Here is a 15,233-nt window from a genome sequence, read left to right on the forward strand (position 1 = left end):
TTTCCAGGCGGGCGGCGCACGCGTTGCTAGGCTCTCCAGATGACCGCGGCAGCTGCCCGAGAGCGCAGGCGCGGAGGCAGACCACGTGAGAACCTGGCCACGCCTTCCGGCCTTAGCGTCACTCTGACCCCGCCCCTCTCGAATGCCATCGCGTGATCGCCCTGGAAACGCATTCTCCGGGAGCGGCAGCCGCCAATGGGAAGTTAGCGACTGCCACGAACAGGCCAATAAGGAGGGAGCATTGCGGGGTTTAAACTTAAGGCTAGGCCGGCCCTTCCCGGCGTGCTGCGGAGGAACGGCTGTTGGTTTCTGGTGGGTTCAGGTCCTCGGCTGGTCGGGGCTCTGGTGTTCTGCTTCTCTCCGCTGAGCTGCTGCCTGGTGAAGAGGAAGCCATGGCGCTCCGAGTCACCAGGGTGAGCCGCTGAGGACTGCGAACTAACGCGGCCTTCCTCGCTGCTGCCTACTGGAGCCCCCCGAGCGGGAGAGAGTTTCAGGAGCGATTTGGGGAGGAAGGTGGGAGGGTAGTCACCAAGAGAACCGAGGTGGGCCCAGGCCTGGTGGGGGAGTGTGGGGGACGATGGACGGAGGGAGGAAGATGAGAAAGAGACCTGGACGGATATTGGATAAATGTTTGGGGGAGGTGGAGAGTTGACTAGGAACCTTTTGAAAAAGTGATAGAGGGTTCCTGAGTGGGCCCGCCAGCAACTGCGTAACCCCCTTTCCAGAGAGAAGGTGTCCGCAATTGAAGGCTTTTCCGGTTTCCTTTCAAACGTAAATTCTTAGTATTTTACGGCTGGCCAGGAGTAATTAGGAAATCCCTCTGTCGGTAAATGTAGAGGTTCTCGGTGGAAACTGACTTGTCACGGCCGCAGAGTACACTCTGGGACCCACGTTTGCCCTTGGAACCCATATTTAGTCGGCTTTACTTCTGGTAACCTCTCGTGCCCCACCTTAATTAACCCTTGACTTACTCGAGCCTCCGTGGACCAGCTTTTAAAGTGGTCTTGCTTCTTTCAGAACTCGAAAATTAATGCTGAAAATACGACGAAGATCAGTATGGCAGGCGCAAAGCGCGTGCCTATGGCCCCTGCTGCAACCTCCAAGCCCGGACTGAGGCCAAGAACAGCTCTTGGGGACATTGGTAACAAAGTCAGTGAACAACTACAGGCCAAAATGCCTATGAAAAAGGTAGCCCTCTTCCTGACCTAACTTCTGTAAGAGCCCGCCTTCCAACTGTGGTCCTTGATGCAGAAATATTCCATTCTCTCTGTTTCATCTACACAGGAAGGAAAACCTTCAGCTACTGGAAAAGTTATTGCTAAAAAACTACCAAAACCTCTGGAAAAGGTACCTATGCTGGTGCCAGTGCCGGTGTCCCAGCCAGTGCCAGAACCAGAGCCTGAGCCTGTTAAAGAAGAGAAACTTTCGCCTGAGCCTATTTTGGTAAACTTATTCTTAACATTGTAGAGTCTTGTTTATTATTTCTTCTGTCCCTTATTTCACTGATACATGCAAGAGCATTCAAATTAATAGTAATATTAATATCATTTATTGAGTGCTTAGCATGAGGCAAGCTCTGCCTAACATTTTACATGCAGTAACTTGCATAATCTTTACGTGTACTCTCTGAGGTAGGTATTATCACCTCTACTATTTAGGTCATGGCTTTAGAAAGGTTATGTCAGGATCACACAGGGAAGTGGCCCATATGGGATTCAAGCTCAGGCTGTCTGGCTTGAGAATCTATGCTTTTGTTAGCTTTCTTATATTACTTTCTTTGTTAATGATATTAAGTAGTAGCTGCCTGAACCAAAGGTTTTATTGTCCAAGTACAAGCCATCTCTGCAGAATTTATCCTCATAAACATAGAATATTCTCTTGAATTTTTTTTTTTTTTTTTTTTTTTTTTGAGACAGGGTTTCACCATGTTGGTCAGGCTGGTCTTGAACTCCTGACTTCAGGTGATCCGCCTGCCTCGGCCTCCCAAAGTGCTGGGATTACAGGCGTGAACCATGGCGCCCGGCCTGAATTTTTTTTTTTAACTGCCTAATATGGCTACAAAATAATAAGCCCGTAACATTGGAATATGTAAATAAGTAAAACAGGAAGAATGCAACTTTTCAGGGAGTGGTTAAGAAGATGAATTAAGGCCAGGCGTGGTGGCTCAAGCCTGTAATCCTAGCACTTTGGGAGGCCGAGGCGGGTGGATCATGAGGTCAACAGATTGAGACCATCCTGGTCAACAAGGTGAAACCCTGTCTCTACTAAAAATACAGAAAATTAGCTGGGCATGGTGGCGCGTGCCTGTAATCCCAGTACTCAGGAGGCTGAGGCAGGAGAATTGCCTGAATCCGGGAGGCGGAGGTTGCAGTGAGCCGATCACACCATTGCACTCCAGCCTGGGTAACGAGCGAAACTCCATCTCAAAAAAAAAAAAAAGAAGATGAATTAACATTTAGCCTCAAAGAAAAAAAAAAATGTTATAACAGGATGTTTTAGAAAAGAAAAAAAGATTTAGCCTCAAGACCAATAACTTTTTATTAAATATCAAATGTGTAAATGTGTCCTATCCTGTGAAGGAAAGGTAGGTCATGTAGAGGAGGATGCTTTGATGAAATTGCAATGAACTGCATTCTGAAGCTCGGTTTTTTTTAAACTTAGTTAAAACCAGTTGAGAAAATTACCTGAAAAAAAATTTTTTGAGACTGGAGTCTTGCACTGTTGCCCAGGCTGGAGTGCAGTGGCACAATCTCAGCTCACTGCAACCTCTGCCTCCCAAGTTCAAGCAGTTTTCCTGCCTCAGCCTCCCAAGTAGCTGGGATTACAGGCACACGCCACCACACCCAGCTGATTTTTATATTTTTAGTAGAGATGGGGTTTCACCGTGTTGGCCAGGCTAGTCCCGAACTCCTGACCTCAAGTGATCCACCCACCTTGGCCTCCCAAAGTGCTGGGATTACAGGTGTGAGCCACCATTTAGCTTGAGCCTGGCCAGTTTAGCTTCTTATATCTAAGGATAAGAGATTGAAAGATAATGCTTTAGTGTTGAATTTCTGGTCATAGTACATGAAACATGTAGCCAGCACAGTCTTTAACTGGGCATATCAGACTACATGAGGCTTTCTTGAAAGGCCCATACTGATTCTGCCTTTGCTTTCCCACTTAGTAAGAATGCCTTCCCCACCCTGTCTTTCATTTAGCTAATAACCTTTTCATCCTTGAAAACAGCTCAAGCATCAACTCCTGAAGCTTTCCCTAACTTCCCCCATCTCCACCCCTAGAATCCATCTTTTTTTTTTTGAGGTGGAGTCTCACTCTGTTGCCCAGGCTGGAGTCCAGTGGCACAATCTCAGCTCACCGCAACCTCCGTCTCCCAGGTTCAAGCGATTCTCCTGCCTCAGCTTCCTGTATAGCTGGGACTACAGGCACATGCCACCATGCCCAACTAATTTTTGCATTTTTAGTAGAGACAGGGTTTCTTTCTGTTTGTTTGTTTTTTTTTTGAGACGGACTTTCACTCTTGTTACCCAGGCTGGAGTGCAGTGGTGCAATCTTGGCTCACCGCAACCTCCGCCTCCTGGGTTCAGGCAATTCTCCTGCCTCAGCCTCCCGAGTAGCTGGGATTACAGGCACGTGCCACCGTGCCCAGCTAATTTTTTGTATTTTTAGTAGAGACGGGGTTTCACCATGTTGACCAGGATGGTCTCGATCTCTTGACCTCGTGATCCACCCGCCTCGGCCTCCCAAAGTGCTGGGATTACAGGCGTGAGCCACCGTGCCCGGCCTTTGTTTTTTTTTGTTTGTTTTTTTTAAGGGATGGAGTTTCATCATGTTGGTCAGGCTGGTCTCAGACTCCTGACCTCAGGTAATCCACCCGCCTCGGCCTCCGAAAGTGCTGGGATTACAGGAATGAGCCACCACCGCCAGACTCAGTCTTATTTTGAGAAGGAGTTTCACTCTTGTTGCCCAGGCTGGAGTGCAATGGCTCCATCTTGGCTCACTGCAACCTCCACCTCCCGGGTTCAAGCGATTCTCCTGCCTCAGCCTCCAAAGTAGCTGTGATTACAAGCATGCACCACCACACCCGGCTAATTTTTGTATTTTTAGTAGAGACAGAGTTTCTCCGTGTTGGTCAGGTTGGCCTCGAACTCCCGACCTCAGATGATTCACCCTCACTTTAACAGGCCATGAGCCACCGTGCCCAACCAGTCTTATTTCTTTACTTAACTTTGTCTATTAAATTAAGAACCCCTTGAGGATGCAATGAAGTCAATGCCTTGCAGAGTTTGACTTGAAGAACGTGCTCAATAAATGAACAGTGGGATAAAGGGAGCTTGAAGGAAATGGTTAATGGTGGTGGAGTTAGTTAATCCTTAGTTGTCAGGACAGAATTTGTGTTCTCTTGAGTAGTGAGAAGCAGTTATATTTTGAAATAAAGACTAAAGACTGAATTGTCATTTATTTGGATTAACTTCACATGTTGCTCATAAAGATTAATTACTTCTCAGTTTCCTTTGGAGGAAAGTCTAGAATGTGAATTCATTTGCTTCCAACTTTAAACTGACTCACTTTAAGTTGGCATTTCACTTTTTTTTTTTTTTTTTTTGCCCAGGCTGGAGTAGAGTGGCATAGTCATAGCTCACTGTATCCTCAAACTCCTGGGCTCAAGTGATCCTCCTGCCTTGGCCTCCTGAGTAGCTAGGACTACAGGCAGCTGCCTTCACCCTCATGCCCAGCTAATTTAAACATTTTTTTGTAGAGATGAGTTCTTGCAATGTGGCCCAGGCTGGGCCTCATTGTCTAGAACTCATGGTCTCAAAGGATCCTCCCAGCTCAGCCACCCAAAGTACTGGGATTACAGGCTTGAGCCACCATTCCCAACCTCATTCTTTTTATTTGAGCAATTAAATGAAGATTTTTTTTTTCTTTGACAGAGACAGGGTCTTGCTATATTGCCCAGGCTGGTCTTGAACTCCTGGCCTCAACCTCAGCCTCTCAAAGTGCTGGGATTAAAGATGTGAGCACCGCACCCAACCCAAATGATCTCTTTTGATGTTAATCATTCCTAAAAAGAAATGGAATAAATCTGAAGATACTTTTCCTTTCAGGAAATGATTTGTATGTCAAATGAGCAGAATACTATCTTAAGTTGGTACCAATAAACTGACCTTAACTATAGTGCTTACTCCTATTTGCTATTGTTTCAAGAGATCTTTTTGTTTCAAGGTTGACACTCCTTCTCTAAGCCCAATGGAAACATCTGGATGTGCCCCTGCAGAAGAAGACCTGTGTCAGGCTTTCTCTGATGTAATTCTTGCAGTAAATGATGTGGATGCAGAAGATGGAGTGGATCCAAACCTTTGTAGTGAATATGTGAAAGATATTTATGCTTATCTGAGACAACTTGAGGTAAGTATTATCATTTGTTGTTGTTTTTTTTCTTTTTCTAAACTGCTTCTAACTTTATGAAAGTATTTTCTATCGATAGTTTATAATAATTCAAGCAGGACGTGGGCAGCATTTCTTAAGAGTAGATTGCCCTTTCAAATTCTCCTTCATGGAATACCTAAAATAAAAAGTCACTAAACCAATGAAGTCTGTTTGCCACTCTGTGTCGTCAAGTTCAAAGTTAGCATGGATACTACTATTGCTTTTCCTAAAGGAAAGTCCACAGATTGAATTTGATATGTAACTATGCCATCTCCATTGCATTTTGAATGGTTAAGTCCCAAACTCTGCATTTTAGGCGAAAATGAATGGGTCAGGAAGTGCATAAGAATGTAGACTATACTGAAAGACTATAGCCACCCCTAACACAAGGCGTTTTGTGTTAGTGTGGCTGATGGGCATCCAATTGGTGGTGAAATTATTTGATTAAAATAAAAGAATTAGAATAAAAGAGTACACTCAGAAGCTAGTTTTTGGTTCCTTTCAATTTGATCCCACTTTTCAGAATTTCTGTTAATGGCATTTGCCCTTTCCCCACAAACACAAGCGTTCTATATGGCAGCATAAACATACTAGCCTAAGCTATACCATATTTACCCAGTTTGTTTGTTTTTTTGTTTTGTTCACTCTGTCGTCCAGGATAGAGGGCAACCTCTGCCTCTTGGGTTCAAGCAATTCTTCTGCCTCAGCCTCCCAAGTAGTTGGGATTGCAGGCACATGCCACCATGCCTGGCTAACTTTTTGTATTTTTACTTTTTTTTTTGGTTTTGATTTTTTTTTTTTTTTTTTTGAGACAAGGTCTTGCTCTGTTGCCCAGGGTGGAGTGCAGTGGCGCAATTTCAGCTTACTGCAACCTCCACCTCCTGGGTCAAGTGATTCTCATGCTTCAGCCTCCCAAGCAGCTGGGATTACAGGTGCCCACCACAACACCCGGCTAATTTTTGTATTTTTAGTGGAGATAGGGTTTCACTATGTTGGCCAGGCTGGTCTCAAACTCCTGACCTGAGGTGATATCCTCCCCACCCACGTTAGCCTCCCAAAGTGCTGGGATTACAGACATGAGCCACCACACCCAGCCCACAGTTGTTTTTATGCATTGTCTTATGTCATCATTGACATCTCCATCTCTTTCCTGCTCCTTTTGAGCCTCTCCTTTTTTTGTAGGTTCTTTGTTTGAGACAGAGCTTCACTATTCTTCCTCCCCAGGCTGGAGTGCAGTGGCGTGATCTCTGCTCACTGCAACCTCTGCCGCATGGGTTCAAGTGATTCTCCTGCGTCAGCCTCCCAAGTAGCTGGGATTACAGGCATGCGCCACCACACCCGTCTAATTTTGTATTTTTAGTAAAAATGGGATTTCTCCATGTTGGTCAGGGTGGTGTCGAACTCTTGACCTCAGGTGATCCAACCACCTTGGCTTCCCAAAGTGCTGAGATTACAGGCATGAGCCACTGCTCCCAGCCCTCCTTTTGGGCCTCTCCTTTTTCTATAGGATTATTCTGCAAGAAGAGTTCTTTGCCAGGAGCAGCCTTCTACTTTGGGTTTCTTCTCACATCTTGTGCTTTTTAAAGTTGTGTTCTAACTTTGGAGGATTAAATTTAGTAAATGTGCTGTTTCTTAATGCTTCATTCTTGTTCTGTGAAAGGCCATATATGTAGAGCGACCCTCCCAAATGTCAAAGGAGCCTAGAAACCAAGGAATAAGGCAGATAAAAATAAAGTCACTCTTGTCCCTACAGTTCTTAGCTATATTGCTATTGGGGTTTAGCCCTGGAGCAGGCAGGAATATTGTAGTACATGGATTCCAGCTTCTCTGGGAGTTTCTGATATTTTCTCTATATAAAGCTCAGGTTCTAGGTTTAAAGGCTTAAGTGAAAAGATCTGAGATGATAGTATAGTATCTTTATTTGGAAGGAAGTGGGCCAGCAGCAGCTGTGGTGAATTGAATATTGTAAGACCTGACAGTATAAAAAAGCTGTCACACTGTCCTATCTAATGTGTTTTTTTATTTGTTTGTTTGTTTGGTGTTTTTGGAGGCAGTCTTGCTCTGTCACCCAGGCTGGAGTACAATGGTGCAATCTCGGCTCCCTGTAGCCTCCACTTCCTGGGTTCAAGCGATTCTTGTGCCTCAGCCTCCTGAGTAGCTGGGACTACAGGCGCGAGCAACCATGCCCAGCCAATTTTTGTATTTTCAGTAGAGATAGGGTTTTGCCAGGTTGGCCAGGCTGGTCTTGAACTCCTGGCCTCAAGCAATCTGCCCACTTCAGCCTCTCAAAGTGCTGAGATTACAGGCATAAGCCACCACGCTGGCCTTAATGTTTGCTTTCTTTCTTGGTGATGGTGTTTGTGGTGACTCTATGAATAACTGAGTTAAGAACTTACATAGGCTGGGCGCATTGGCTCACACCTGTAATCCCAGCACTTTGGGAGGCTGAGGCGGGTGGATCCCCTGAGGTCAGGAGTTCAAAACCAGCCTAGTCAACATGGTAGAACCCTGTCGCTACTGAAACTACAAAAAAAAATTAGCCAGGCATGGTGGCACATGCCTGTAATCCCAGCTACTCAGGAGGCTGAGGCAGGAGAATTGCTTGAACCTGGGAGGTGAAAGTTGTAGTGAGCTGAGATCGCACCATTGCATTCCAGTCTGAGCAACAAGAGTGAAACTCCATCTTAAGAAAAAAAAAAAAAAAAACTGATATTTTAAATGCCCCAGTGCTACTGTAGGAAGTAACTGATCTTTCTGGACCTAATATATTACATGGAATCATGTTTCTAAGAATAATCAGCATTTTCTTTTGCAGGAAGAGCAAGCAGTCAGACCAAAATACCTACTGGGTCGGGAAGTCACTGGAAACATGAGAGCCATACTAATTGACTGGCTAGTACAGGTCCAAATGAAATTCAGGTTGTTGCAGGAGACCATGTACATGACTGTCTCCATTATTGATCGGTTCATGCAGGTGAGCATTTCAGTAATAGTTTTCCCTTTCGGGATTCTAGCTGTCATAAGAAAATGACTTTCAGCTAAAATATTTCTTGGGGGATTTGATGTTATTAATTAAGATTTTGCTATGGGAGAATGACTATCTGTCTACCTCTCCTCCATCATAGCTCTGTGTCTCCTTTTTTTTTTTTTTGAGACAGAGTTTCGCTCTTGTTACACAGGCTGGAGTGCAATGGTGCGATCTCAGCTCACCGCAACCTCCGCCTCCTGGGTTCGGGCAATTCTCCTGCCTCAGCTTCCTGAGTAGCCGGGATTACAGGCACGTACCACAGTGCCCAGCTAATTTTTTGTATTTTTTTTTCTTAGTAGAGACAGGGTTTCACCATGTTGACCAGGATGGTCTTGATCTCTTGACCTTGTGATCCACCCGCCTCGGCCTCCGAAAGTGCTGGGATTACAGGCATGAGCCACCGCGCCCAGCCATGTGTCTCCTTTTCACATATTTTATTCATCCTGTTAAAATTCCCATTGCAGAATAATTGTGTGCCCAAGAAGATGCTGCAGCTGGTTGGTGTCACTGCCATGTTTATTGCCAGCAAATATGAAGAAATGTACCCTCCAGAAATTGGTGACTTTGCTTTTGTGACTGACAACACTTACACTAAGCACCAAATCAGACAGATGGAAATGAAGATTCTAAGAGCTTTAAATTTTGGTCTGGGTCGGCCTCTACCTTTGCACTTCCTTCGGAGAGCATCTAAGATTGGAGAGGTAAAGGTTTCTTGAGAAACCTTTCGGTATGGGTACATTAGGGAACACTGCTGCTGACCAAGCAAGTCGAATTCAATTAAGTTGTATTATACCTAACTACATGGGGAAGGGATAAAGATGTTCTTTATTTCTAGCTGGGCTGCATGTTAATATTAGGGATTTCCATGGGCACTTGCATTTGAGTTTGTAGACAAACATTTGTAGTTAAAGATACATATGGGTATGCAGTTTATTGCCAAAGGAAAATTTTCTGAAAGAAGCTCAGTGATGGGTTTTGTTTCAGGCTGATGTTGACCAACATACTTTGGCCAAATACCTGATGGAACTAACTATGTTGGACTATGATATGGTGCACTTTCCTCCTTCTCAAATTGCAGCAGGAGCTTTTTGCTTAGCACTGAAAATTCTGGATAATGGTGAATGGGTAAGCTCTATCCCACAGAACTCCTAAACTTTTAAATTGTAAAGAGTGTTTGACTGAATACAGGACTTTTGTTACTAAAAGGCACTTCAAGTGGTTCATAAATATGGGATCTACTGAAGGAATAGTTAAAAAAGATGTCTTAGAATGCTTCTGCTTCTTTTTGTTTTTAAGACAAGGTCTTGTTCTGTCACATAGGCTGGAGTGCAGTGGTGCGATGTTGGCCCACTGCAACCTTACCCTCCCCTAGCTAGTTTTAATTTTTTTCATGTCAGATGGGTAATATGCCCACATTGTAACAAGATTTGAGGGTGGCATATTTCACACGTTCACGTGAACACCCAATCATTACACTTATGAACTACAAAAGAGTCACCTACCAGCCTGGGCAACAAAGCAAATCCTCATCTTTACAAAAAATATTTAAAAACATATATATATACACACACACACACACACACACACACACATATATATACAGGCACATGCCTGTAGTCCCAGCTACCCTGGAGGCTGAGCTTTGTAATTTTTGTAAAGACAAGGTCTCCTATCTTACCTAGGCTGGTCTTGGGCTGGGCTCAAGTGATCCGCCCACCTCCACTTCCCAAAGTGGTGGAATTGTAGGCATGAGCCATTGCAGCCAGCCAAGTGTTTCCATTTCTTTGCCTAATTTCAACTTTATTCCTTTTGAGAAAGGTAGAGTAACTTCTTACAGATGGAGAAACTTGAAGGTCAGATGACATACTAGTAGTTCATATTCATTCATTCAACAAATGCTTCTCCTATGTAGCAGATACTACCCTAGGTCTTAGGAATGGAACTATGACAAAGTTGGCCTCAAGGAAGTGGAGTCTAGTTTTAGGGTGGGGCAAGTCAGCAATTACAATAATGAAATTAGGTGTGAGTACAGGTTCCTACGGAAGCATGAGAATACCTATCAAAGGACGAGTCTTAGGCTTTGTCTTAAATTTCAATTATATTAATAATTAGTTATGCAGTACTCATCCCTTCCCCACTCCTAAATAACATCTAACATCTAGAAACTTTATGAAAATCATTACTGATTGAGCATTTTTAACATTAACTTTTGTTGTCTTAGACACCAACTCTACAGCATTACCTGTCATATACTGAAGAATCCCTTCTTCCAGTTATGCAGCACCTGGCTAAGAATATAGTCATGGTAAATCAAGGGCTTACAAAGCACATGGTGAGTCAATCTAGCGGCAATGTAAGATGTTGAAAAGTGAAAATAATTCAAACATCATGCCTGCAAATGCCTGGTTTATTTTGAATGAGTCAATATTTTAAATGAATACCTGTATCATTGGATCTTGTGACTTTTTTTCCCCTCTTTAATTGCTATGCTTTTGTCTTCCAGACTATCAAGAACAAGTATGCTGCATCGAAACATGCTAAGATCAGCACCCTAGCACAGCTGAATTCTGCACTAGTTCAAGATTTAGCCAAGGCTGTGGCAAAGGTGTAACTTGTAAACTTGAGTTGGAGTACTATATTTACAAATAAAATTGGCACCATGTGCCATCTGTACATATTACTATTGCATTTACTTACTTTTAATAAAGCTTGTAGCCCCTTTTACTTTTTTATAGCTTAACTCATTTGAATATGGTTACTTCCTACTGTAGGGTAATGGAAAAGTTGTTTTAAAAGATATGGTGGGGAATATTTTTAAAAACTGCTTTTGGTTTATCTGGGGACCCAATTGATGTATGTTTATATACTTAGTTCTTATTTATGTTTTATGTACCTGGCTTTTACTTTATTAATGTGAGTTACAGAAGGTGATGGAGGTATTTGAAAACTTTACTTCCATAGGACATACTGCATGTAAGCCAAGTGGTCATGGAGAATCGGCTGTGTAGCTCTTACCTTTTTTTTTTTTTCCCCTGAGTCTTGCTCTGTCGCCCAGGCTGGAGTGCAATGGGGTGATCTCAGCTCATTGCAATCTCCACCTCCTGGGTTTAAGCAATTGTCCTTCCTCAGCCTCCCAGATAGTTGGGATTACAGGTCCCTGCCACCATGCCCAGCTAATTTTTTTTCTGTATTTTTTGTAGAGACAAGGTTTCACCATGTCGGCCAGGCTAGTCTTGAGCTCCTGACCTCGTGATCCGCCCGCTTCCCAAAGTGCTGGGATTACAGGTGTGAGCCTGGCAGCTCTATTTTTAAAGTAAAAGTCTATCACCTCATCCCTAGTCCCCCTGTTTTCTGTTTCTTCTGGTGATTGCTGCCATCATTCTAAGTTAATTACTTTTACCACTATTTAAGTTATCAACCTTAGCTAGTATCTTTTCAACCTTTAACTTTGAAAAATGAGAACTTATATTCTAAGCCCAGTTTTCATTTTGTTTTTGTGTTTTGGTTAAGAAAATAAAACAATACTCAAATACAAAAGGTATCTTTTTTAAAAAGTTAATTTGACCCTTATCCTCTTTCCAAATCCCACCCATCTGAAGGACATCAACAATTACGGATTAATCCTTCCATGCCTTGTATAAATATACATGTGCATATGAATTTTTATGGGTTTATTTAAAATGTGGTTCATTCAAAATGTGGTTCATTCTATATACATAACAATTATTTTCCTCACATAAGCCTACCTGTATTTGTGCATTATATTACATAGTACAGATAAATCGTCATGTGCCCCATGAACATGTTGGTCAAACATAGGCTACATATACAATGGTGGTCCCATTAGATTATTATACCATATTTTTATTGTACCTTTTCTGTGTTTAAATACAGAAATACTGACTTGTGTTATAATTGCCTGCAGTATTCAATAACATGGTGTATAGGTCTGTAGCCTACGAGCTATAAGCTACACTATATAGCCTAGGAGTGTAGTAGGGTATGCCATCTAGATTTGTGTGAGTCCACTCTGATGTTTGCACAGTAAGTCACCTAATGACACATTCCTCAAACCATAGCCCAATCATTAAGCAACACATGAATAATGTATTCAACCATTTCCCCTGTTCATTCAGACTGCCTTTTTCTCTTTGCCCCTACAATTTTGTTTATATATTGTTTTATACCATGCTTTTATGTATTCTAGGTTCCCTAAAGCAAGCATGCATTTTAAATTTTGACAGAACCAGATGACATCCAAAAGTACCAGTTTTCTCTGCATTATTAAAACAGGCTGGGCCTGGTGGCTCACACCTGTAATTCCAGCACTTTGGGAGGCATACGAAGGCAGATCATAAGGTCAGGAGTTTAACACCAGCCTAGCCAACATGGTGAAACCCTGTCTCTACTAAAAATATAAAAATTAGCCAGTCATGGTGGCAGGTACCTGTAATCCCAGCTACTTGGGAGGCTGAGGCAGAAAAAATTGCTTTATAAAAAATAATATAATAAAATTGAAGGTAATCAGTCTTTTATTTCTATGACTCAAACTGGCAAAAATATTTGCTGTTTTAACTTTTTTTTGAGACGGAGTCTCACACCATCACCTAGGGTGGAGTGCAGTGGCATGATCTCTGCTCACTGCAACCTCCGTCTCCCAGGTTCAAGCAATTATCCTGCCTCAGCCTCCCAAGTAGCTAGGATTACAGGTACCTGCTACCATGCCCGGCTAATTTTTTTTTTTTTTTTTTTTTGTATTTTTAATAGAGATGGAGTTTCACCATGTAGACCAGTTCTTGAACTGGTCTTGAACTCCTGAACTCAAGTGATCTGCCCCACTTTGCCTCCCAAAATGCTGGAATTGGGAGTGAGCCATGGTGGTGAGCCACCGCACCTAGCCTGTTTTAACTTTTGATAGCAAGTTGAATAAATTTGTCTACTTGGCAACAATATGGAATACTTTCCTACTTTGTCATTTTCCTTCTGACTGTTCTTTTGCCAGGCAGGAAAACTTAAGTTTTCATATTATCAAATCTACTTTTCCTGTAGTTGCTTTTGGATTTTCAGTTTTAAGATCAACTTCATCTGCACGTAGGCAAGCACGTAAATAAAAAATAGAAAAAGGAAACTAAGATCAACTTCATCCCCAAACCAAGAATGTGTTCTGAAAATCTAAATGTTTCCCGTTTAGGCTCTGTAATCTTTCAGTAAGCAATTTTTATATGTGGTGTAAAGTAGAATTCTTCCAGATAGATACCCATTTATGCCAGTGCTGTGATTGAAACCCTCCTTGTCCAACTTGAAATATCTTTACTCAGCACGGTGGCTCACACCTGTAATCCCAGCACTTTGGGAGGCTGAGATGGGTGGATCACGAGGTCAGAAGTTTGAGACAAGCCTGGCCAACATAGTGAAACACCGTCTCTACTAAAACTACAAAAAATTTAGCCAGGCATGGTGGCATGCGCCTGTAATCCTAGTTACTCTGGAGGCTGAGGCAGGAGAATCACTTGAACCCGGGAGTCAGAGGTTGTGGTGAGCTGAGGTCACACCAGTGCAGTCGAGCCTGGGCAACAGAGTGAGACTCCGTCTCTGAAAAAAAAAAAAAAATCTAGGCCGGGCACAGTGGCTCACGCCTGTAATCCCAACACTTTGGGAGGCCGACGTGGGTGGATCACAAGGTCAGGAGTTCAAGACCAGCCTGGCCAATATAATGAAACCCTGTCTCTACTAAAAATATAAAAAATTAGCCTGGGGTGGTGGTGCATGCCTGTGATTCCAGCTATTCAGGATGTTGAGGCAGGATAGTTGCTTAAACCTGCAAGGCAGAGGTTGCAGTGAGTGGAGATTATGACACTGCACTCCAGCCTGGGCAACAGAATGAGATTCTGTCTCAAAAAAAAAAAAAAAAAAAATCTTCAATGCCCATCTATTGTTCCCTGATCTTGTTTTTTCCTGTGATAATACAATAGTTTTACCAGTTTATCAGGTAAGATGAGGCTTACCAAATATGTAGGTGTACTACCAAACACTTTTCCTTAAAAGCTTTAAAATTGTTGTGTACGGTTACCAAATAGTTTGAGTCTTTTTGTTTTGTTTTGTTTTGTTTTGAGACGGAGTCTCACTCTGTTGCCCAGGCTGGAGTGCAGTGGCACGATCTTGGCTCACTGTAACCTTTGCCTGCCCGGTTCAAGTAATTCTTCTGCCTCAGCCTCCTGAGTAGCTGGGATTACAGGTGTGCACCACCTCACACACCCAGCTGACTTTGTATTTTTATTAGAGAGGGAGTTTTACATGTTGGCCAGGCTGCTCTAACTTTTGACCTCAGGTGATCTGTCTGCCTCTGCCTCCCAAAGTGCTGGGATTACAGGCATGAGCTACTGCACTCAGCCCTCCTTTGAGATTTTGACTATACATTATGAACTAGCTTGGGTTAGACTGGCATATTGTCTTACTATCTAGAAACTTCAATAATCCTTGTTGCATGCCCCTTAGTAACTTTGGAATTTAATTGTATAATTCTGCAACTTTCTTAAATTTATGGTTGGGTTTATGGGTTTTGCCTTTTGTCACTATTGTGAATGAGATATATTTCCCATTTCTGTTTTTAAAAATTTTTTTCTTCATCTCTCTAGTAGTATAGCCCACTCTTGTTTTCTTTTCTTTTTTTTTTTCTGTGAGACAGAGTTTTGCTCTCATTGCCCAGGCTGGAGTGCAATGGCTTGATGTCGGCTCACTGCCACCTCTGCCTCCCAGGTTCAAGTGATTCTCCTGC

The 15,233-nt window shown here is 42.9% G+C and overlaps 1 protein-coding gene and 1 non-coding gene across 2 annotated transcripts; one reads left to right on the forward strand and one right to left on the reverse strand.

Moving 5' to 3' along the window:
* The first annotated feature begins 235 nt into the window (after nt 1–235).
* On the forward strand, nt 236–11,182 carry CCNB1 (cyclin B1). Its single transcript, XM_021673206.2, has 9 exons — nt 236–413; nt 1,018–1,188; nt 1,285–1,443; nt 5,227–5,409; nt 8,246–8,404; nt 8,923–9,159; nt 9,443–9,583; nt 10,680–10,790; nt 10,962–11,182. Exons 1-9 carry the CDS (start codon nt 393–395, stop codon nt 11,067–11,069), a joined length of 1,290 nt encoding a protein of 429 aa, XP_021528881.1. The 5' UTR covers nt 236–392; the 3' UTR covers nt 11,070–11,182.
* Nucleotides 9,850–9,953, reverse strand: LOC135275041 (small nucleolar RNA U13). The gene has a single exon (XR_010342761.1). It is a non-coding gene; the product is annotated as a small nucleolar RNA U13 (small nucleolar RNA).
* Nucleotides 11,183–15,233: the final 4,051 nt, after the last annotated feature.

Source organism: Aotus nancymaae, unplaced genomic scaffold, assembly GCF_030222135.1.
Source record: "Aotus nancymaae isolate 86718 unplaced genomic scaffold, 86718_ANA_hifiasm-v0.15.2.pri h1tg000014l, whole genome shotgun sequence".
NCBI classification, from domain to species: domain Eukaryota; kingdom Metazoa; phylum Chordata; class Mammalia; order Primates; family Aotidae; genus Aotus; species Aotus nancymaae.

What these genes read in the sequence shown, in the direction of transcription:
- CCNB1 (XM_021673206.2), top strand. Translation starts at nt 393, where the DNA reads ATGGCGCTCCGAGTCACCAGG. An exon ending in TTTCGCCTGAGCCTATTTTG is followed by an intron (nt 1,444 to 5,226) that starts GTAAACTTATTC and finishes TTTTGTTTCAAG; the next exon opens with GTTGACACTCCTTCTCTAAG. An exon ending in GAGCATCTAAGATTGGAGAG is followed by an intron (nt 9,160 to 9,442) that starts GTAAAGGTTTCT and finishes GTTTTGTTTCAG; the next exon opens with GCTGATGTTGACCAACATAC.